General features: G+C 37.4%; 1 protein-coding gene across 5 annotated transcripts in view; it reads left to right on the top strand.

Moving 5' to 3' along the window:
* LDB3 (LIM domain binding 3) overlaps positions 1-22,619 on the top strand; it is a 118,792-nt gene that overhangs the window by 44,192 nt on the left and 51,981 nt on the right. For 4 of the 5 annotated variants that reach the window (XM_090144790.1, XM_090144789.1, XM_090144791.1 and 1 more), the window contains exons 4-5: positions 6,467-6,542; positions 14,556-14,962. In XM_090144790.1, the coding sequence (XP_090000916.1) occupies positions 6,467-6,542; positions 14,556-14,962 (483 nt within the window). Of the gene's footprint in view, positions 1-6,466; positions 6,543-14,555; positions 14,963-19,933; positions 19,957-22,619 lie in introns of all 5 variants that reach the window. The other variant, XM_090144793.1, reaches the window with a different exon arrangement.

Below are 22,619 nucleotides of genomic sequence, written 5' to 3'. Positions count from 1 at the left end.
GCTGAATAACTCAGAAGGAAGCAAATTTTTTTTTGACAAGGCCTGGCAAACTTTCTTAAGTAAGCAGTCTTAAAACACAGAATTAAGTTTCATGTCAAAGTCTCTCAGATAAGCTGCTGACAGATTTGACATCTATCAGATGAGGAAAAAAGTGGTTGCTTAGTTTTCTTACAGCTAATCAACAGTATTTGTAGGAAGCAAACTGTTTATCTCAAAAGTTCAGAAAAGTGTAAAATAACTAGAGAAAGCATCTGTTCATTATATTGCTGTCTCAACAGAGCATCTGAATTGCTCATAGCCTTTCATATATTTATTCTCATGAGGGAAATTGTCTTTCTGTGGTGAAGCAAAATAGAACGCCCAGTAACTTTCTGTAGGCAATCTTGTATAATCCTGTAGTAACAGATAAAACTGAATTTTAATTCCAAAGACAGTTGTCCTGTCATAGGATCATCCTTCTTCTGCAGCATAATTGACAGGTTAGCTACTGAAAAAAGTAATGGAATTATTACTGAGCATGAAATCGTAAGTTAGTTGCCTTTGTGAAGAAGGCACTCTAATCACATAGCAGCATTCAAAAAAATAATAATTAAAAAAACCAACAAAGCTAAGAGCATAATGAACCATGTAGTGAGTGTGGTGTGTATAGATGCGTATCTTATTTGTATTTCTGTAGAGCCTTTGTTAATGTCTGTTTTGCCTAGTAAGCAAGATGTAAATACATAGGTATCAGCACGCTGGAAAGAAGGATGTACATCTCTGCAGGTATCTTTGAGTAGTGGTTGCAAACATCATAGCTGCTTGTTGCAATAACTGAAGATATTCATATCTTCCAGAAGCACTGGAACTTTGCCTAGACAATAGTTACTGATTGTTGTGGTGAGACAGTGGCAGTGAGTGGCTCTGCGTAACCCACTTCGGTTTGTGTCCTCTAAACAGTAAGAAAAAGTGAAGAAAAGGCACTGATGGAAAGCTCACTGACGTATTCTGTTTTGCAAACAGAGTGAATAGCTAAATGCATTGAACTACAGTTAAGATCTAATTATCCATGATCCCTAATTGTTCTTTCTGCCGTATATGTCAATTAGAAATGCTCTGGAAGCCATTGAGTATGCTGTAATGTCCACATTCCGAGTTAAAGAAATTACAGGAAAAACAGGTAACTAATTTTGCATCATTAAGAGCTTCAGGGAATTCTAGTCATTTGTGATCATGATGCTCAAAGTATCTAGAGTTAGATTTGCTCTTAGCAAATGTCAAGTGGCAAAGGGAAAAATAGGCTTCATCTGTGTAACATCAACATATTTGAATTTGGACAGCACAGACAGCTACCGTGAGAAGTACCTTCAACAGAAGGCAGCTGTTGAGCTTTGTATTATTCTTTTGTGAATCTCTTTCCTTTTTAAAAAAGGCTTGGCTGCATACTTTGGAGTGATTCTCTATAGCAGTTCCCAGTGCTGATCTGAAATCTGCAGCTGAGTGATGTTCACCCTTAACAAAGCTGTTGGAAAGCTAAGAGTTTGGAACTGCTCTGGAGTCTGGTGGTACCTGAATGGAGGTGATTTAAGAGTCAGATACACTATGTGCATGGCAGGGGAAATTTAAACAGGAGAAATTGCTATGTTTCATATTAGATGCTCTTCAGTAAAAGATACATAGGTAAATATTTTTTATGTCTGAGTCCTCAAAATTTTTTACTTATTAGGCCTACTGGGGTGAGTGAGTGACATTTCCAGTCCAAGTTAATACATACGTATAAGCACTGGATAAAGACAGTGCACTTTCCTGCTCCTTGTAACAATGGCTCTTCAGTATTGGATCGTTTCATAACATAAATGTTTTGTTCTTCTCTTCTTACACTAACAAATCATTTCATTATTTGCTTGTTCATCTTAATTACATTTATTTTTAGCATCTGGCAGTAATTAGAGATAATAAATACAATCATGGAATCATAACTACTGAATTGTCAGAGATTTCAAGTGAGATTATATGTGATTAAGCTCTGAACCCTCCCTGATTACTGTGATTCTATTTCAGTCTCTCCCTTGTAATTCTCTGACACTTCTCTCTACAGCTGAGCAATCTGAATTCTGCCCTCAGTTGCTGCTGGGGTGCAGGAATCTCAGAGCTGATACCAGGAGGCAATGGAGGCATTAGCAGCCAGTCAGCCCTTCCAGGAGGGAGCAGGCTCAAGGGCAGAATAGAAGGGAATTCAGGTGAAGAGTTTTTGTCTTGCAAGAGCAATGGGAAGAGTGAAGATGATGTGCAGGTGTCATCCAGTGGGACAAGGGGGAGCTGAAGAGAAAACTGGAGAGTAGAATTTGATTGCTGCTTCAAAATCTATAGATAGATACTCATTTTCAAAACTCACAGCCTCACAAGTATTTTTTCTCATTTTCCCTTTCCTTCCTTACTCTAAACTCTCCAAGATTTCTCTGCTCTTTCCTTTTCTATCCTGTAGTATTTACAGCTACCCTTTGCTCAAATCCCTTCTAAAGGAAACAGATATTACATACTTGCAAACATTCTCTTCCACAGACCTATGGATAACTGCTTACTTACAGGTCAATTTATGAGTATTTTAGTTCATATAATGCTATGGGTACGAACAACAGGCCTGAAAAGCATAACTGCCTGTTCTGCAGTCCATCTGAGTGTAATGCAATGCAGGGAAATAATTAACAAGTCAGTCATCCATCCAAATGCTAATATTTGCATTACTGTTGACACAGAGCAAAACTGCTGATGGAGGTATTTATCAATTTCAGTGCAGGTACAGATGCAATCTTGATAAGGTGAAACTAGGTTTCATCCTAGCCCCAAAGTGATCACAATGATGTATGAAGTTGTGTGGGTTTTGTATTTGTGATTCTCATAAAAGATGCTGAGCCTGTTTGCTAATGTCCAGGAAGAGCTCAGTGAACTTAAACTGTGGGATCACAAGATGCAGGATTTTCCTTGCAAGGTTTAGAATCAGTAGATAGCTTCTATGCATGATATTTAATTCAGTGTTTGGCTGAAGATGGATGTAGTGATGACCATGAAGAATATTTAGTCTGGCTGTTTTACTTCTGTTTTTTTCCCAAAATTAGAATTATTGCATTTAATAAATACATATGCAAAGCCCAGTGTGACCCACTGTGTGACCCACTCCATTAAATTAGGAGATATGTGAAGTAGGTAAAATGATTTCAAAATATTTCAAAGTTGATTTGTTTTATCACCTTTCTATAGGCCCTTCATTTTATTTTTTTTTTTTGAGTTTTGAGACAGTAAGATACTTTTTTGAGCATCTTAACCAGTGTATATAGATGCTCACATATAACGAAGTGAGAACAAGATCTTAATGTAAAAATGACTTTAGCTGTCCTGAGAATCCAAGAAGTGAAGATAGACACTGACTGCCAAAGTTATAAACTACAAAAGACTGCCATGAGCATGAAAAAGAGCTATCAGCTGTTGGGTCGTATCTCCTGTCTCCAAGTATGGTAGTATGCTCCCCTGAGAGCAGGGATAAGCTGTTATTGCACTACAGAACTCGAACTCTCTGGAAGCTCTTCCTTAAGCAGGCAGCTCCTCTTATTGCAGCTGAGTCCTAATGAACGTTTGTTGGGTTTGTGAAGGTAATAGAATTGAAGTCAAGAGCTCTTTGATTAAAGATATATTTAGGTAGATGGGAACAAGTAGAAATTTTGACAGTTACATCAACAGTACTATCAAAATTGAACTGCTTTTCAAAACTAGATCCCTACTGCTTTTAAACTTCAGTAAGGCAGAGAACCTGTATGTGGAGACAGGGGAGGTGTATTTCCCAGAACAGAAGATACTAGGGAAGAATTCAAAAAATGCTGGAATTACATATTTGGGTTTTCTTAAGGCTGACAAACAAGCCTTTCATTTCCAATTTTACTTTTGCAACTTGAAAACAAAATGCAGCCAAGTTGAAGACAAATCAATTGCTTTGACTGGGAAAAATATCTTGGAATATTTCAACATCAAATCTATAACTGTCGCAATCATTTGTGGAATTTGGACTTCCATCTTCCTCGCAACTCTACAAACTAGGCATACTCCAGGGGTTTTGGGAAGAAAATAGATAAAATAAGTAGCAGAATCGTAGGGGGCTGCAGGCCTGGATGCAGTACTCCAGATGGGGTCTCACGAGAGCAGAGCAGAGGTGAACAATCACCTCCCTCACCTTGCTGGCCACTCTTCTTGATGCAGCCCAGGATAATGCAATACAAATATTTTCTAGTTAAGCATTAAACTTGCTGTATACAGCTGTTTGTTCTGCATGTAAAAGCAACAAAAAGCATTTACATTGCTGAGCAACTTTGGCACTAGAATTCATGATCAATGGATAGAGCATAAGGTACAGTCAGTGCCCATGCTGCCTGGCTCTGGGTTTGACTATGTCTAGGACTCCCTCGATAACTTCACAGAAATACCTGGGTACCAGCAGAAGGAGGATCAGAATCTCCCCTAAATCTTTGCTTATTCATAAACTTTTCCAGTCAGTTTTTTTGCAACTCTGTGTTCTGGGCTGGAGCTTACTTTATTTTCTTTCACGATAAGTGTGCACGTCTTAAATATGAGTTATTTTTTCTCTTAGCTGAAATGGTTGTGGAAGCACTTCTGAAGGAAGATGGGTTAATAATGCATTTCTGAGGAAAGTTTGTTCTAGGCAGTTAGTGATTAGCTTTTGTCCTTGGAATTTGAAGCATTTCTCGGATTGTTATTATGTTATATCACGATATATGCAATCTGTAAATATCAGTTATTAGAGGGGCTTGGGTTGATAGAAACCTGAGAGAACATCTAGTTCAACCTTCCCCCCTGCAGTGGGCAGATTAAAAAAGTCACATAATTTCTGTTTTCCATTAAGAAATCTTGAAGTTCCTGTGAAGGTAACTCATTTTTTTCCTAGTTTGTTTTCTATGTGGATATTTTATATGTGGCAACTAAAGCTAAATACGCAGCTCAGTGTGATGCTATGTATTAACACTCAGATTCCCCTATGACCAGCCCTAGCTTTTGTCTTTATCAGTTTTCTTTCTCCAGCAGCTGCCATTGTTAAGTACATCATTGGAAAGAGCAACACAGCCCTCAGTAAGGAAATAATGAGCCTAAAATGGAATATCTTCCCCTATCAATCTTTTGTGAAGTGCTATGAAAAATGTGAACATGTATGGCTACGTATTTCTACTGGACCAAAAGTATCTTCTGTGTTTTTGTTATAAGAATAACTATCTAATCCATCCTGATGGCCTATTATTGTTGTAGTCTCAATGTTGTCTTCTAGTTAAGTTTCACTTCAGGTTAATCAACTACTTCAGGAAAAAAATTTTGCCTTCTACCAATTGCATATATGTTGTCTTTTCAATTTTACTTTGTCTAGCATAGCTTTATTTCTCTTTTCCTACTACTCACTGTTTTCTTAACTTCTATAATGTCTTCCCCTATTCATTTATTTTCTAAAGCAAATGGTTCCAGATGTTGTAGTTACTTCTGCTTCAGTAACAGTTTTGTGTGATTTTAAGTACTTTTATTTCATTTTTGTTCCTCTGTCCTAATTACAAAATATATTTCAAAACCTCATCCATAAAAATTATAACTTGAATCTGTAGATTGGCAATAGGACAGCAATGACAGAACTGTGATTCCTTTGATTATTTGTACTTTTTTCAGTTCATTTTCCTGTGATCCTTTTTTTTTTTTTTGGAAGATTTCAGAAGGGTATTCATTGAAGTTCTCAAAACCTTCACAATACGTCTTCAGTTTCTGAGCATCCTAAAGTACTTCAGTTAACATTTTAACTCTGCTAAATTGATTTTGTTACATTCCAATTAAAGGGTGGATTGTGTGTTTTGCAAATATTTTGGTATGATTTACTTCAGTTATTAAAATCCTCGTGTATTTGTCAAACACAGATGCAAGGTGGTGAGTATTTGGAGTGAAGTGATCTACTGTTGAGAGTATAAATTAAAAAAAAAATTAAACTTGTTTCTTCCTGCATAGGCATTTAAAGAGTGATAATTACTACACAGTTTAAGATTCTAAGTAATAATCTTTGGAGGAATTGATCTTGAGATGTCTCAATATCAAAGCATAGTCATTGCATTTTAAGACACTTCTAAGTCCCATTTTCTAGAATGCTGTCCAAACATGAGTTTATCTCCTGTTACAGCTAACTGGCATCTCTAAAAATCCAGTCATAAGGTACTAGAAAATGGGTGATGCAGAGTGGAAGGCTTTTCACTGTTCAGAGAAACTTAATCGGGCATTATTTTTCACATCCAAGACTTTTGCAAGTGAGAACATGGAAAAAGCCTTATGATGACTAGAAAAGTATTAGCTTTGCCTAATATTTCACTACTGATGAAGTAGCATTTTTGCAAGAAATGTAAAATTTTATCTGGGAAAAAAGGAGTTCTGATTGCAAAATCTTCTTTTTAATCCTCAGATCGAAACGTCCAGTGCCAGTTTCAACCACACCACCCAAAATTGACTCACCCAGAGCTGTAATTCCCCACCAGAAGGTATGTGACACAGTTATACTCAACCAAAGTTAATGTTTTATCTACCATGGTGAACGTAAATATTTTACTACTGAAAATATCTTTTGTCCCTCCTAAATAAGTATTGAATGAATGCATAGGAAGCAAAACTGATTATAATGTACCTGATGACCAATATTTTGCTAGTTTCTGATTAACAGAACCAAGACATCTAGCTGTCCTATGATCTAATTCTGAGCACCTGGAATCTGTTGTCTTCCTGACTTTATTTTTTCATATAAGGAAGTGGCTACCAAATGCTGAAAATATACACTTGCTTTTGTTTATTCTTGGGGAAAAACCCTTTAGACTGTGCCTCAGTGTAACTGAATCCAGACTCCAATCGGAAATGCACTGATTTGAAACACAGACATACAAGGGAATTGAAGATCTGCATCGTATCGCATTCTTGTTGCATTATTCAACAAACTTCAAAATAAAACGATAGGTCAATTTAGTGAATAACAGCAAATGGCAGAGGAAATGGATGGCTTGGTTTCTGTTCTTAAATGTTGCTAGCTTCCATAATTTAAATGTTCGTATTTGAACAATCATTAATTGACTGTCTCTGACAAGGCATCAGATATATTTTGGAGGAACTGAGGAGTTAGGGTGCCTGACAGATGGTATACATCCTAAGGCTAAAGCACTGAGGAGGATGTTTGTATTGCTGATGCATTTAATTAGGTAGTTGAAGAGGAGATAAAATCTCCCTTACTGCAATTTTATTCATTCTGTGCCAGTTTCATCCCAACCTTGTAACATAAGAAACATTTTTGATCAAAAGGCATTGGGGAACTAGGTGATCTCCTCCTACTTTAATGGTGCAAATTTCTGGTGATAATTCTTTAAATATTTTTTAAAATAATCACCATGCTTTCCAAATTCCAAGCTTAGGAAATTGGCATCATCCGCATAACTACCACATACACACACACAGAAGCTAGCAAGAAGCTAGAAAACACAACTGGGAAGAACAATCTGACTCAATTTTATTTTGCTAAATTTGAAATGAACCTGAAGAGCTATTTATTAGTTGAGAAAAAATGTTACTTGATTCTGGATCTTGTAATCCTTTTAGTGAGGGAAGAAGAAATCATTAATTGATCTTGCTCAGAGTTATTTCATCTTATATCATGATTTTACAAGTATTATCTAGGAGAAAGTTAATGGAAGACTCGCCAAACAGTACTTAGAAATTCCTAGAAAAAAAGAGTGGATCATTGTTTCAATTAGATTGGTGTTCCAATGCACCAGCAAAATACAGGGCTGGAAGGGGAATTGAGTCCTTATTTTTCCTTTAAGAGCTACACAGAATGCTGTTAGTTTTCAAGGTAACAAGTACACAATCTCTCTTGAGAGCTATTTCCCAGTACAAGACTGGTGACTCTCTTTTGAGACCTTCACTAGCTCCTATGCAGGTATGACAAGTTAGACTACTCTCATTGCAGGCCTATAAAAGCCTGCATAAAAATGCATCTAATTTTTATGGTTCTGAGTTAGGCATGATCCTTCCATAGCAGTTGTCAATTTGAAATTTATTGCCATAGGCATTCAAAGCTGCTTACTACACAAAACTATTTTCCATATCCAGCTAGCCTACAGAGGAGTTAACTCTATACACTGTAGGTTTTTAGTAGTAGGTTTTTAGAAGAAAGCACCTTTGACACAGAAGTCATAAAGTCATAAACATGAACGTTTCCTATTTTGATCTGCCTGAGTGATATAATACCAAAGGACTTGATCCTTTTTCAAGAGCAAGTTGTCTAAAACTTGAGCGTTCTGCATATCCTGGCTTAGGAAATGCTTATAGCAGCTGCTGACTGTAGGATTCTGAATGGGGTACAAGCAGTAGTTGCAGCTGGAAAAGAGAACTTGCAGTACCTTCATTTGGAGAAGGTGACATCTATGTGAAGGCATGGTGGGGAACAGGTTTTCTTACAGTATTCAAATAGGCCAAAGATCCTGCCTAAAGAACCTAGTGGAACAGGCAGCTGTGGAGTGCTGGAGTGGGGGGCCATTAGCAGGTTAGGGGTGACAATTATGATTTGGAGCACAGAAGCTGCTGACCAGATATAAAAACAGGACTATTGAAAGCCAGCAGTATGTCTTCTTGGCCTAAGACTTGTATCTGAGTAATAGAGAAACAGTTGAAGTGGACAACGGTGATTTTAGCTGTTATAAAGTAATAAAGGTAATGTTGAGTGCAGAAAGTGGAATTCTTCTCTGAGGATGGTTTGGAATGTAATGAAGACATTAACCCTTTGGAAAATAGGTTTCAAAATCCAGAATAAAATTTTAGTGGCTCGAACAGCAGTGTGAGGATGTCACGATATGTTACAGTAAGTGCACTTTAAAATCAACGTTTCTTTGTTTATCCCTACGTTATTTCTGTTAACACTCACTGTAGAAATGAAGATTTCTTTGACACATAGGCAAGAAGCTGCCACCTCCACTTCACTGCTTGACAACGTTTAGACTTTGATGGTTCACTTGAAATGAGTCAAGTTGCCTTACCAAAATAGCAAAAAGTGATGTTACAAAACAAGACATGACAGTGCTGACCTCAAACATCAAGGGAAGTTTTTCTTACCTCTTTCTGGGTCAAGGTTAAGGCATGGCAATGTTAGCTAAAAAAAAAAATCTGCATGTGCAAGTTCAGTGTCTTATTAAAAGCCATAAATTCTTCCGTACGTTACTCTGATCAGAATGTAGCTTCCACTAATTTTGAAGCATGTATTTCTTCTTTGCTATGGTCATCATCACTTTCTGCACCTGAGAAAAATAAAGGCGTATTCTTTAAAAAAGATGTAAGGACGGACAATAGGATTTTTCCTATCTATCCCAAGTAATACATTATCTAATTAACCTTTTTGAGCTGATCGATGTTGCAGATGGTACAAGTTCTGCAACTATAAGTATGGCTTCAGCTGTGCTGCGGGATATTACTGAAAATAAGAGTTAAACTGATTTGCAGTTTCAGTATTTTCTTCTCTAACATTAATCTTAAACTTGAAACAGTTTTGATTTATGATGTTTTAGTCAAATATTTCACCACAGATGTAGCATAGGTGGAGGAGGAGGAGATAACTATGGCTAACAGCATTCAAACAGAGAAGAGTAGGTATGAATCCAAGGGCTTGAGATGAAGCCATTACCAGTCGGTGAGCTTCTGCCAGCTTTTCAAGTGTGCATAATACAGGTGAGGATTCAGCTCAGTGCAGTTCAAAGTAGTTGACCTGAACCTTGAAGGCTAAGCACACTGATTTAACATTTCTCCCTTTGTATAAAGGTATTAAGAAAGCCTCTTTCATTGCTATACTATAACTACCCTCCTGAACACACACATTACAGAATACCATTGAGGATCTCATAATGCTAAGGACTTGTTTCCTGACAAATTTAGGTACCCATGTGGCTAAGAGAAAATAGATGAAAGGAGGATAGGTCTCTTTAGCAAACTGCACTATGGAAGAGAAGGTTGAGCTAAAAGCTATTTGTTGAGTATCTTTGAGCAGAGTCATTTAATGCCATTGTGCCTCTATTTCCTTTTATATAAAAAGCTTAAAGTAACACCTTTTTCTTGGGTATGCTGGGAGGTCAAATTCATTACTGTAGTGGAAGAGATGTAAAACTGTTCTCCCAGAAGTGCTAAAAGCCAGAGTCGTTTATAATAAAGACTGTATGGACTATAAGAAAGAGACAAAAGGTACTTGAGCTTTATACCTGAAAAACTGGTATTTTTCTATATAAATATTTCTCATTTCTTCAATATATAAAAGCAGAATTTGCTTTTCATAGAAATTAAATATCTACAAGAAAAAGAACTGATAATATTACAGAATAGAAAGTGAACTGATTTGTTCCTTCCTTGTATTCCCAAATGTTTGAGATTCCTCTGCATTTGTCAGTTTTAAGCTCATTCACTGCCATTACACTGGGAAATTAAAACCCAGTTTTCCCTCGCAACAGGAGATTGCTGTAAGCCCGCTGCTCAATGCCAGAGCCTCCTCTTCTGGTCGTCTGAAGAGTAGCAACACACTGGCATGGTTGTAAACGTTATCTTGCCCTTCCAGCCACAGAGATGGCAGGGCAGATTGGGATGAGAGACAGATGGGAAACGAGGGGATGCCTGTTACTGTTGGCTGTGTTTCCTGAGAAGTAATGCTGCTGCTCAGCACTAGAAATCCAAACTTCATATTTCAAAAACTTTTCCTGTATTGATCTGCTCTTGTGACTGATCTGAAATTAAAAAATAGAGAAGGAACAGGATTTTATTTTAAGATATACTCCTAGGAACAATTTGGATGAAGGATCACAACAGCAAAGAGATAATAAGGTGATTATTGGGCAGAATATGGAAAAGAAATTGTATCACAGCTCTTTTATCCACTTTGTTTTTCATCCCTTTCTCCCCAGATAAGGGAAAACACCCTACACTTGAACTAACACAAATATAAACATAAAATGGAGAATGCTAACCTGGCACTGCTGGGTCACTAGGAACTCTAGTACTGAGTTGCTAGTGTGCTACTCTTCCAGCTAGAAATTGCTTGTGGAATGAAAGCAATGGTTTGCTTATGTCATAAAGCTTGGTAAAATCATCAACCATTGTTTCTTAGGGCTGCCCTGTGATTTTCCCTTTACTTACTGTTAGTGGTCAGTAGCACTAAAATGATGAAAATGAGTTCTGATTGATGAAATATCTGGATTTTCTTTCGCTAGCTGTCGTTGTATAATATAGATACTCCATAGTCAGATCTATTTGCATGTCCTTTTATTACAACGTTTAGAAAGGAAGTTCACAGTAAAATAGAGATAGAAGCTACTGATTTTTCAATGTCACAAACTAATATAGCCCCTTCAGATACATTTTTTAGTCAATCACCTCTGTACTGTATTGTTTTTATTATTTGTCCCCTTTCAGCTAGCATGTAACATTCATCTGCACAGTGGTGACTTAGCTTGTGAACACAGCCCTGTGTGTTTGCCCCTTTTAAAAAACATTTTGAGAGACAATAAGTGCTTTCTATTTATTCAATAATACTTGGAAACATGCAGTAGGCCAGCTAAGGCTGATGGGTTGCTGTTTTCAGTGTCATAGTATAATGACTGGAATATGTAATTCCATTTTATTTCTTCACTTTAAAAAGAATAGCGCTTCTTGTTTATTTATTAGAAATAAATTAAATAATATAAAAATAAATAATAAATAAATCAGAAATAAATGTTTATTTCTACAGCCCCAGGTAGCTATTAATGCCAGCTAAAATCTCTTCGTGTTTATTAACAAAAAAAAAAGTTCTAAGTTCATTTTATTGGACTTCAATATTTGGTTCAAAACATTCTAAATGTATTAATGTTATAATTCTCTTCCAGATGCTTAGCTTTGTTGGATGGTTTAGTTCTTTTATAATTAGTTATAATTAATCAGTTCATATTGATTTTCCAAATATACTCAACCTCCCTAAATCTTTAAGATGCAATATAGAAAAATCCAAGAGGATAAGGTAAAATATATATCTTTCTAGCAAACCTCAGTATCGAAGTAAAGAAGTTTAATGATAATCTATGCCAGCAAACATAGAGAATCAGAGGCTAAATTATTTGCAGGTGTATGGCTCACGTAAGGCTATGGGGAAGTGCACGTAGTGTGTTAAATATGGCAAACACAGCAGTGTCAGCCCAAAGGAGGCAAAATGCCCCTGTAGGTTACCACCTGCTCTTGTGCTAGCTTTCACTGAGAGCTGGTTGTGAGCTCTATCCTTTCTTCAGAGTTGTGTCCCCTTCTTGTTCCTCCAAGGTGGACTGCAGCCTCTGGCTGGCTGGACCTCTGAACTGTGAGTGTGTGGGTAACTGGGCACCTGTTACAGCTGCAGGTCCAGAGAGAAAGATGGGAGTGATCCTCCTGCTCTAGAAAACCACGCAGAGCCCAATTTAGACTGAAGCCAGGATTCTAAGCTTCTCAGATAAAATTCAAGTGGTTGTTATGGACTCTAAAGAAACCTATAAGTTGTGAAGCACTAAAATATTTTGTAGGGTATCTCAGCTATAGAAGGTCTTACCCAAATTACTTAATTACAGGCACAAAAATATAATAAAGCATCTACTTTTGAAACTATTTAGTTCATTATTTTAAAATACGTGCAGGATGAGCTGAACTCAGGATTCTAGGTTCAAAAGGCAAGCATGGGAGAAATGTTGTTAGTATTAGAATTTTACATGAGCCTTTTACTGAGCCTTTAAGATTTTAACTTCTGTGTTTTCCCTTCATTGTCAGAAGGGTTGTCAAAAATTTTTTGCTATAAAAAATTTGTTACTTTTCTCTTCAACCACAGCTTTGACAAGAGCATTAGATATTTCAGAGTACCATTAAATGTTGAGAACTGTTTAAAGTCACAGAAGTGTGTACCTCTGAAAACCTTTTTTTCCTCAAACATGGAACATTTCTGCAACCTTCCCAAAGCTACAAATATAAAAGATTTTCAAAGGCACTGCATGTAGAGAGCCTGACCTGCTGAACAGACATGCTAAAACATGAAGATAGTGCTTTGCTTAAATGAAAAAAGGAAACTGCAGAGTTGGGTATTGTCAAGACAAAATGAGGCTGACAAGCAGAATGGTAAAAAGTGAGTTTGGTTTTTTTATATGTATATCCAAAGCACAAGTAGTTTTCTAGTATTGTAATATTAGACAAAAAAGAATAAGAGAACAGGAAAGGTATAAAACGCCCACCTGAAAGACAGTTTGTATTCCTCTTTGATAAAACTGTCCATACTGTAAACAGGCAGCCTTCCAAAAAACACAGAACTGGAGTCACTGCACCCTGCCAGTAGCTGGAAAGAGAAGTTGGTTTAACCCTAAGTGTGCTCAGCGTGTCCTGTGAAGTGCTGAGTGTTTTCCAGTTCCAATGATTCAGATGGTGCTATACTAGAATCAACTTGAACTGAAGGGCAGAAAAAGGAAAAGGATGTTTTAGCTAATGTGAGAACAGAAGTTTTACATGCATTTTCTAACTGATATTGAGGTGGGGTTTTTGATAAGTATTACTTCCTTCTTCGTGCAGGAGAAGCACCATTTTTCTGTTTTGATATTACCCTTTGCTTCAGTTGCACTAAACTGCACGAATAGTAAATCGTTCATTAAAATGAAGCATAGTACTGCCTTTTACCAGGATGAGTTTCTGCTAGTACACTTCTAATTAGAGAACCAGCACAGACTTTATGAGTGTAGTTAATGTCAGGAGAGTTTACTGTGACTTTGACTGCAGTCCTAGTTAGAAACACTATGTGGGGTGTAGCCATAGGATCATGCAGCCATCAGCTGTGTACTCATGCACACACTCGTTCAAGTGGAAATTATAGAGAAATTGTCAGAATACAGAGGCATTTTGTCTGTAGAGCAGATATCTATTCTTGAGTCCATTTGGTCTATGTGCTAACAATGCTGCATGGCCTAATTAGCATGAACCAAAGCCTGTGAAAGCAATGCGAGGTGTGGGCTTCAATAACTTCAAGCGTACTCATGAAAAATAGGATGGTGTGGTTTAGAATAATTATGTTTTTGTGATAATAAGATTGACTTTTACGTTTGTATGGTATTTTTCAGATAATTCTGAACTGAAGATATCCTTTAAGTTTGCTTAATTATCTTAGAAACTAATAGGCAGTATTGTATTTGTATACAATCATTGCTATGAAATTGACCAATAGCAAACGCTCTTCTAATAATAAGCTTTAATTTGTTGATTTGAACTAAAAAAAGATAATAAAAAAAAAGCTTGAGTATGTTTTACTTCCCTGATTTTGAAACAGTGAGCTTCTTCGTTGAAGATCTTTCCTGCAAGGTTGGATGTTTTGTCACTAAATCTGTTTGTTGCTAGTTTATCAATATGTTTAGAAAGCAGTGATTGCAGATGTATTACTTTTTGCATGTGTTCTATGATTGCTCTTTTCTTCTTTTTTCTTTTCTTGGCCTGCATGTTTGCTACTACAGGAACCTGCTTGGGAAATCAATGGCAACAGAGCAACCTTCAGCCCTCTAACTAACACGGCGACTGGGCCTATGGGTAGTGTTTTAGCAACCAATGGAACATTTTCAGGCTACTTCAACAAGGAAGAGATCAGCTTTTCAAATAGCTCTTCTTACTTAAAGACTACCACAGTTAGATCTTCCATGTCCTCTCAGTCTGTGACTCCTGACGTTTCACCTGCAAAGAGTAATCTAGGTTCAAAACTAAGCCCTGTATTGACTGATGGCAGTAGTCCTGTACGCCAGCTGAGCCCTGCGAGGCAATATAACAACCCTATTGGCCTTTACTCAGCAGAAACTCTAAGGGAAATGGCTGAGATGCATAAATTAAGTCTCAGACGAAGGGCTTCGGAAGGTGGACTTCCTAGAGGGTAGGTAACATGGTAAAATACTTAATGTTTCAATAAGTTCATAGTAATATTCAAACAAGATTTTGCTGGAAAATGAATGTAATAGTGCCTACCCTGTTGTGCATTTGTGTTGTAGTCATGATTGAGGTTTGGAACAATCTTTAAATTGTTTAGAACCCCCGAAAGTATATTCACAGTACCATTACAGAATAAGGTCTTTGTTATCTGAATTGCAATGTGAATTGGCAATAATCATCAGGGCATGAGAAGAACCACAATGACAGTGGCATCTGTAATGTAGTCAGAGCTGTGGCATTTTCAGGTTTAAAATGATGTTTATATTCTCCCTGAACGTAGTATCCCTACCAGCTGTTACAGAAGCAGCTACACTAGAGATCTGACCCTTTGGTACTTTCCTAAGGAGGAATTGCTTTGACCAGCAAGCCTGACATGCTAGTGCACTGCAATGTCCTGCTTTAATCCCTCCCTTAATGTATTGGCTTCCCTGTGTAAAATGAGTTAAAGCACCATTTCTTGAATCTTCTGGTTTGAGCATAATCTGTCTCACATCTGATCACTGTGTTCTTAACTAGTACGCTAAGAAGGCATAATCTGCAGATGCTCCCTACAAAGTTTGATCTCACACTGTCAAGGTTTTCAGTGTGTTAATGTATTGCAGAGAACTGTGTTATTCTTTTGTGTGTGGTGTAAGCAACTAGGACTGCAGCATGTGAGGAGAAAAGCAATGAGAAATGAGTTCTACTTTTTCTGCCTTCATGTATTAATCTGCTACTATATTTATTTTGCTTATACATGCTTATTTAAAAATGAAGTTCCTGCTTAGGAACATGGGAAATTCCCTTCTTCAACAAAAGGGAATTGTTTATGTGAGATAAAAGCAACAAAAATTTCAGACAATCCATCCAAGATGTGATAATAAATGCACGTTTTCAACTAATCTATATGCAAATATGCAGAAGAGTTTTACCCTTTGCTAGAGTAAAATGTAAGGGTTTAAAGTTTTTGGAAAGGATATTTTATTCCTATGAAAGAGCAGGTATGAATGCTTTAAATGATTCTTCTGGTTTAGTTAATTTATCGTAATTCTCTTGGGCATTCATCATGCTGATGTCTGGAGCATCTCTCATATGAAGAAAGGCTGAGGGACCTGAGTCTGTTCAGCCTGGAGAAGGCTGAGAGGAGATCTGATCCATGCTTGTGTGTAACTAAAGTACAGGAGGCAACTTGATGAGGCTAAGCTCTTTTCAGTGGTGTGTAGTAAAAGGATGAGGAGCAATGGCCACAAACTGGAACATAGGAAGTTCTGTGCGAATAGATGGATGAACTTCTTTACAGTGAAGGTGACAGAGCACTGGAACAGGCTGCTCAGAAGGGCTGTGGACTCTCCTTGTTTGGAGATATTCAAGATCCATCTGGATGCCTACCTGTGCAACCTATTGTAGGGAATCTGCTTAGCAGGGGGGTTGGACTTGATCTCTAGAGTTCTCTTCCAACTCCTGCAATTCTGTAATTCAGTGATTCAGCATTTCCAACCCTAATTTATCTGAAGAAATCCTACACTCTCTTTGCATGTTGGATAATTTAGAAGGGCAATTCATGTTTAAAAGAAAGCAGGTTCATAGGCAAGATCAGCCAAGTATAGCTCAAAATGCTTCTCATTTACAGTTTTCTTGAGGAAAGCTAATTGAACCACTGATTGAGCACCTGGGGGAAGGACCCGGTCAGCCCTGGTAGCACAGGTGAGGGCAGTTCAGCTGTATGACTGGAAGGGGTGGAGCCTGGCTGCACCTCTCTTAGACCTCATGTAAGGGCTGACTGCCCCTGGGGAAGGATCTCCGATTGGAGATCCCTCCTTGGTGGAGTTTTTCCCTCCTTGGTGGAGTTTTCCCCTGTGAACCTGGAATCTTCTGATACAGGTGAGCAATGTTCTTCCCTTCCTGTGCAACACCTTTCTATCGTGCCAGTCCTTCCATCATCGCAGCTCTGTTTTAACCTTTACCTGTTGTAACCTCTGTTTTCTCCTTTACATGTACATATAATCAAAAATGTACGAAGGCTGCTCCAAAAGTAATGCCTCCTATTTTATTATGTGGGCCCTCAATATCAGAAGTGGATATTGGTGGTATGGAAGTAGACGTTAAACCTTTGCACCAGTGCTCCATTAAATTTTTTTTCTGTGTGACAAATGGCAGCAGAGGGGCAGTCTGACAGAATGGCACTTGACATGGAAGTGTGTATGAACTTGAATGACAAACAAGACAGTATATGAAAGATCTAAGTGTTCTGTTTAAAAAAACAAACCCACATTAAAACTGCCTTTATCCCATCTTCTCTGAGGTTTAAAGCATTCTAAATCTGTTTACATGCAAATAAACTTAGGAATGCTTTAAATCTTCCCCAGTCCCATGGAGTGTTACTCATAAAGTGAGAGGCGTCATTCTAACTGCTCTTCAGATAGTGAAGTGAAATATCTAACTGCCTTGGGACTTGGTATCATTCGTGTTCATCTCCATTTTGTTATGTGAAAGAGCACACAAGGAAGGCACCCTGAGCCCTGCAAAATCCATTCTGGACTTTGTTGCTTTGGATGAAATATGGTATAGAGGTCATGAGATTCTGAAGCTTCAAAACTGTGCATTCATGAACATACACTTAGCAGTGGAGTAAAACCTAGAAGAAAAATGCAGGTTTGGTGGTAAATCTGAAGATGTATTTTGTTTCGATTTGTTGAAACACAAGTTCAATTTGCTGTTTTCACCAAATCATTTAAAATAACTTAAAGTTGTGTGAATTGCTGTCAGAAATTTCACCATGGAAAGTCCTGTCAGTAAGCTATAAACTTTATGCCCCCAAAGGGGAACAGTGGTAAATGTGAAGAACGAGTGACAGTTTCTAACGTGTTGTTCTTTTTCATTCAAGTTATTTTTCATTTTCAAGTTATCTTTTTCAGTGCAAGTTATTTTTCACATTGTAGGTCAAGGGCTGTTGATACCTGTCCTGCACGTACTTGCCAGGTGGCTTGGGTTTCTTGTTTCTTACTGCGTGACCCCTGTGAGCAGCAAGTTGGGTCCTTCATGTGTCCATATTTAGGATTGAGCTAAGTTAGTAGGTAGCTCTGAACCAGAGAGGATTTTCTCGTAGCATAAGAAATGTAAAGAGAAAAAAACTACCCTTTGAAGGAAACTGATAACATCTTCACACCTGAAAAAAAAACTTTGTGGCTGTTGAGCTGTTCTTAGTATACACATGTAATGATTTTTCATCTTCACACATAAGATATGTGCGATATGTAAGATATCCTTTCATTAAAACCAATGGTTAGGACCCTGTAGTTCTGTCATTGTATGTGTAAAGCAGAGACTTGGATTAGAGGATTAAAACATCCATCAGAATCTACTTCAGAAAATGATACTGTTACACCATATTTCATTGTAAATGAGTGCCCAGCTGTTGTCCTGTAGGTACCTAAAATGGATGTAGGATCAGTGATATGCTTACAGGCTACAGCTTGTTCCTAATATAGCTCTGCTGGTTCCTGCAACAGATTGTTGTATTTGGCTTTATGTAGGGTTTATTAAATTGGAAGAATATTCCTGAATCTGAGAGGCTGAAGTACAGTAATTGCAGAAGGTGATCTGTGGTGTCCTTTCCATGGAAATGCTTAAGTACAAATCCTTTACTGCAGCTCTGACTCACAAGAGCATTTCTTTCAGTCATGAAAAATGCATCAGGGTGAACCAATTGCAAAATGTCTTTTTTTTTTTTTAAAAAAAAGGAATAAAAAAATGCAGCAAATCAAAGGTTCCCCAAGAGAAAAAGCCTAACATTCTGGTTTGAATGTCAATCTAACATTGCTGTCCAGTGATTTGTTTAAGTCCCACATCTGCTCCAGATCCAGCATTGCAGTAGCAAGTTGGAAGGGGTAGTGGCCAGTATTGTTAACTCTGTTGCATGAAGCTAAATAAGAAGAAATGGTTATTAATTGATCCTGAACTCTTTGTTATTCATTTGCTCAAATCATGATGGATTTCTCTTCATCTGTGAATATGATCTAAGCTTTGAAGGAACTAAGGGAAAATATATGTGCAGTCCATGAAAGCCATTCTTGAAACCAACAGAAGTTATTAGCAAATAATGTCATAAAAGATGACAGTCTGAGCATGCTCTCTTCATTTCTCCCAGCTTTGACTGTATAAGACTTATGTTTTCAGCTTGGTATTGTAGTTTTTTTTGGAATTACCATTCAAGTCACAGTCTCTTCTTGTTTTTGGAGTGAAGCAGAATACATCATGTGTTTTTTCAGACTGTGTACATAGCACAGGAAATAAAATATTCACATAAGGATAGCCAAAAAAATACAGAACGCAAGGACTGTCTTCACAGTGAGAAAATTAGGGATATCTATGCTTTAATTGGCTTACACCATTGCTGGCATAACATATGTGCAGTAAAATTTCAGCCAATAGCTTGTTAAACAATAAGGCATATTCCTCAGTTTTAGATCCAAAACATTTTTTGAATATTCTCCAGCAAGTGAAAGACAAGAAAGTCAATCCTGCAGTGCTGATTTTGAGAACCAATTTCACCCCTGAATATTTAGTATCTAAGGGAAGAATATAATCTCTATAACACTTGCTATTTTTAGTTGAGAATATACTCTGCAAATACTTTTTTTCATACCATACATTTTGATAATAGCACATTCAGGGATGTACAGTAATAACATGATGTTCAAGGGTCAGCCAAAATGCCATATTACCCTACTAAATCCATGTAGATAAACTATAATCCCTGCATTTTTTCTTTTCTTAATCATGTTGGGGTTTTCAGGCATACATTTATTTTTGCTCTTATTTGCAGATGGTCTTATAGCTTTTGTAAGCTGTAACTACCTTTTCCTTTTGCACTGTAAAAACTACTGATATTTTCTGTTTGGTTATGATGTTGTTTGTTCTCTTTCTCTTCTTTTAGGTTATAACCAACACCACTTCGAAGTTAGTATTACTCATGTAGTGCTAAGTATTTGTGTTATGCTGTATGTGTGAAGGTTTGCTTTCTGGGGTAGCATGATCCCTGATGTTCCTGCTGTGTCTTGCTTACAAGCATTTTTTTTAATAAAGTTTTGTTGGCTTGGCAAGCATCGTATGCTGCCATTGTTGTCCAGAGGTGCTCTGTTCTAAGCACATGATGTGTTTAGCATTTCTTGGTGGTGTTTTAATACTGCAAATGGACTTAGCATCTGTGCTTACTTAGTTCTTGTAGATGCTTTCAGACTTGCTCATCTCTACAGTCGTGATTGGATTCCTTCTAACTTTTTATGTAGTCTTTGTGCCTTTAGGATTCATCAGAGCCTTTTTAGGGGCATTATTAGTGATATATTTTTTGTCTAAGCATTAAGATAATTTCTTTAGCCACACTTTATTAGAATTCTAATTTAGGCTGGCAATAGATATTCATACTGAAAAGAACTAAAAATAAATTGATTCTAGTAAAAAAATAAAATCCCCAAGTAAGTATACATGTTTCATTTGGAATTGTGATTGATTTGCTTTATTAGTGAAGTTTAAAGATTACTCAGCTCTGACCTTGTTCTCTAAGATGAGGGCAGAGTATTCTCTCTAAAGTCCTCTTCTGTCTCTGTGCTGAATGTTGTCGATAAATTGCTGAAGAGAGTGGGCTAAATTCAGCTTAAAATAAGTAATTGTTTTAGTTGAATGTCAAATTTAAACTGATAAGAGAAGGTTAGTGCTAGAATATATAAAATTGAAATAATACTTATTACTTGTAATTTACACTGGACTGGCATTTTCTGTTGATTTCAGTGAGGTGTTGGAGAAATGTCATGCAATTGATGTAGCTCCCCTGGAGGAATAAAGCTCTTGACACCTTACAGTCATAATTATTCTGACCGTATTGGAAAGCAGAAGTCACGTTATAGGGGTGTCACTGCCCTTCTTTGGTGTTTATCTTTACATATCATCTTTACATATCTTCTTTAAAAGCGTGAATTTTAATCTCCATCTTTTTGTTCAGTCTTCTCGGATCCTGGCTTTAGAATCTCTTCGATAAGCCTTGTAGTGTGGGGAAATGAGAACAGTAAATTCAGGATCTTGGGGGCCTGTGTGTTTGTAATGATTAGATGATACCTGAGAATATTGCAAAGAAAAGAGATACTGTTGTTAGAGTAAGGCATGTGCATGCTGTAAAGTCAAGTATAACATGCAGGACATCTCTGCACGTCAACTTTCAACAGATGATGTCAGCAGAATAATTATATAATATTGGAGAACAGTTGATGAAGAGGTGTTTTAGATGTGAAAATGTATTTTTAAAAAGATGATTTTCAGTTTTTCCTGAATGCATAATTCAGCTTTCCATTTCCCTCCCTTATAACATTGACGTGTGTCATGAAAGGCTATGGCTGTAGTACAGCATGTGCTTATTTATGTTTCTGTTCCTTGAGCATGTTGCTGTTTATGTTCTGTGGAGTATTTCTGAATGATATGTAACTGTCTCCTACTGCCCATCTGCAGTCAGGGCATCCCACCACAGAGAAGGCTTAAAGCATAGTGTGCTGGCTGGATTCAGTGGTGGCACATCATCTTTGTTAATCATTGGAAGACTGTCCGATGGCTGCCATCTTGACTTGATTTTCTTTTCTCCTCAATGCAGTGTTGGCAGTTCAGATTTAGTACTCAGACACACCCCATGGCTAACTCATGAGCGACAGGAACACTACTGTTTCACGACCAAAGCAGATGTAGTTCAGTCACAGGAAAGAATTCAGCAGAAGACTTAATATAGTCCATGTGAGCTAATGGTTTTAAGTTGAAAATGAAACTTGTTCCATTCAAACTGGGTTACATTTTTCAGAATTACTGCACTTCTTTTGCTGTTGCTGTTGGGGGCAGGAGGGTTATATCCATTCTGAACTTTTGGCTCAGTTCAAAATGAAATCTTTATGAAATACCTGCATTCCCCAAAGGATGGATTTCTTAGTTTTGCTTAGTCCTGGTGAGCATTCAGGAGCTGCGCTGCTGTCATCCTGCTGCTTTTGGCAGGGTAGGATCAGCAGGCTGGATATTAATCTGACATTCCACAGGTTAAGGAAGAGCAGTTACTTCAGTGACTAACAGGTGAGGTTTTGATTTTTTGTTAAAACTCCAGACAGTGCTCAGTCCACACTGTAGGACTGTAACAGTATTCAGCTAGGCAGTAAAAGGAACCTAGGTGCAATTTAGCTGAAGTAAAGCATTAAACCAACTCTTCCTTTTGCTATGGGAACTCCAGTTATATTACTCATTTCAGTTCAGTTTCTCAAATGAGTCTTCCCTCATAAATGAAGCCACTGGAAGAAGATGGCTGCATCTCCTCCAAATATGACTGCAATATTGATTGCGTGATGAGGATTTGAGACTGAACATTTATCATGTTATCACAACACTTGGGCCTTCTGTAGAGTTTGTGCGGATCTAGTGGCTCAGAAGGGCTTTCAGCATGAAAAGGCACGAGTACTAAATTTCACTGTCATTAATTATGCACAGTGATCTTCTAAATAATAGAGAAGCTGACATCTATTCACCTCATTGTACTTTCCTAGTGCTTTGTATGACCCTTCATGGGGAGTTCACTGATGTACGTACATCCATGGACATGC

This window comes from Phasianus colchicus, chromosome 8, assembly GCF_987193195.1.
Source record: "Phasianus colchicus chromosome 8, bPhaCol1.hap1.1, whole genome shotgun sequence".
NCBI classification, from domain to species: domain Eukaryota; kingdom Metazoa; phylum Chordata; class Aves; order Galliformes; family Phasianidae; genus Phasianus; species Phasianus colchicus.
Note: the sequence above shows the minus strand (reverse complement) of the source record. Positions and strands in the feature narration are given on the sequence as shown.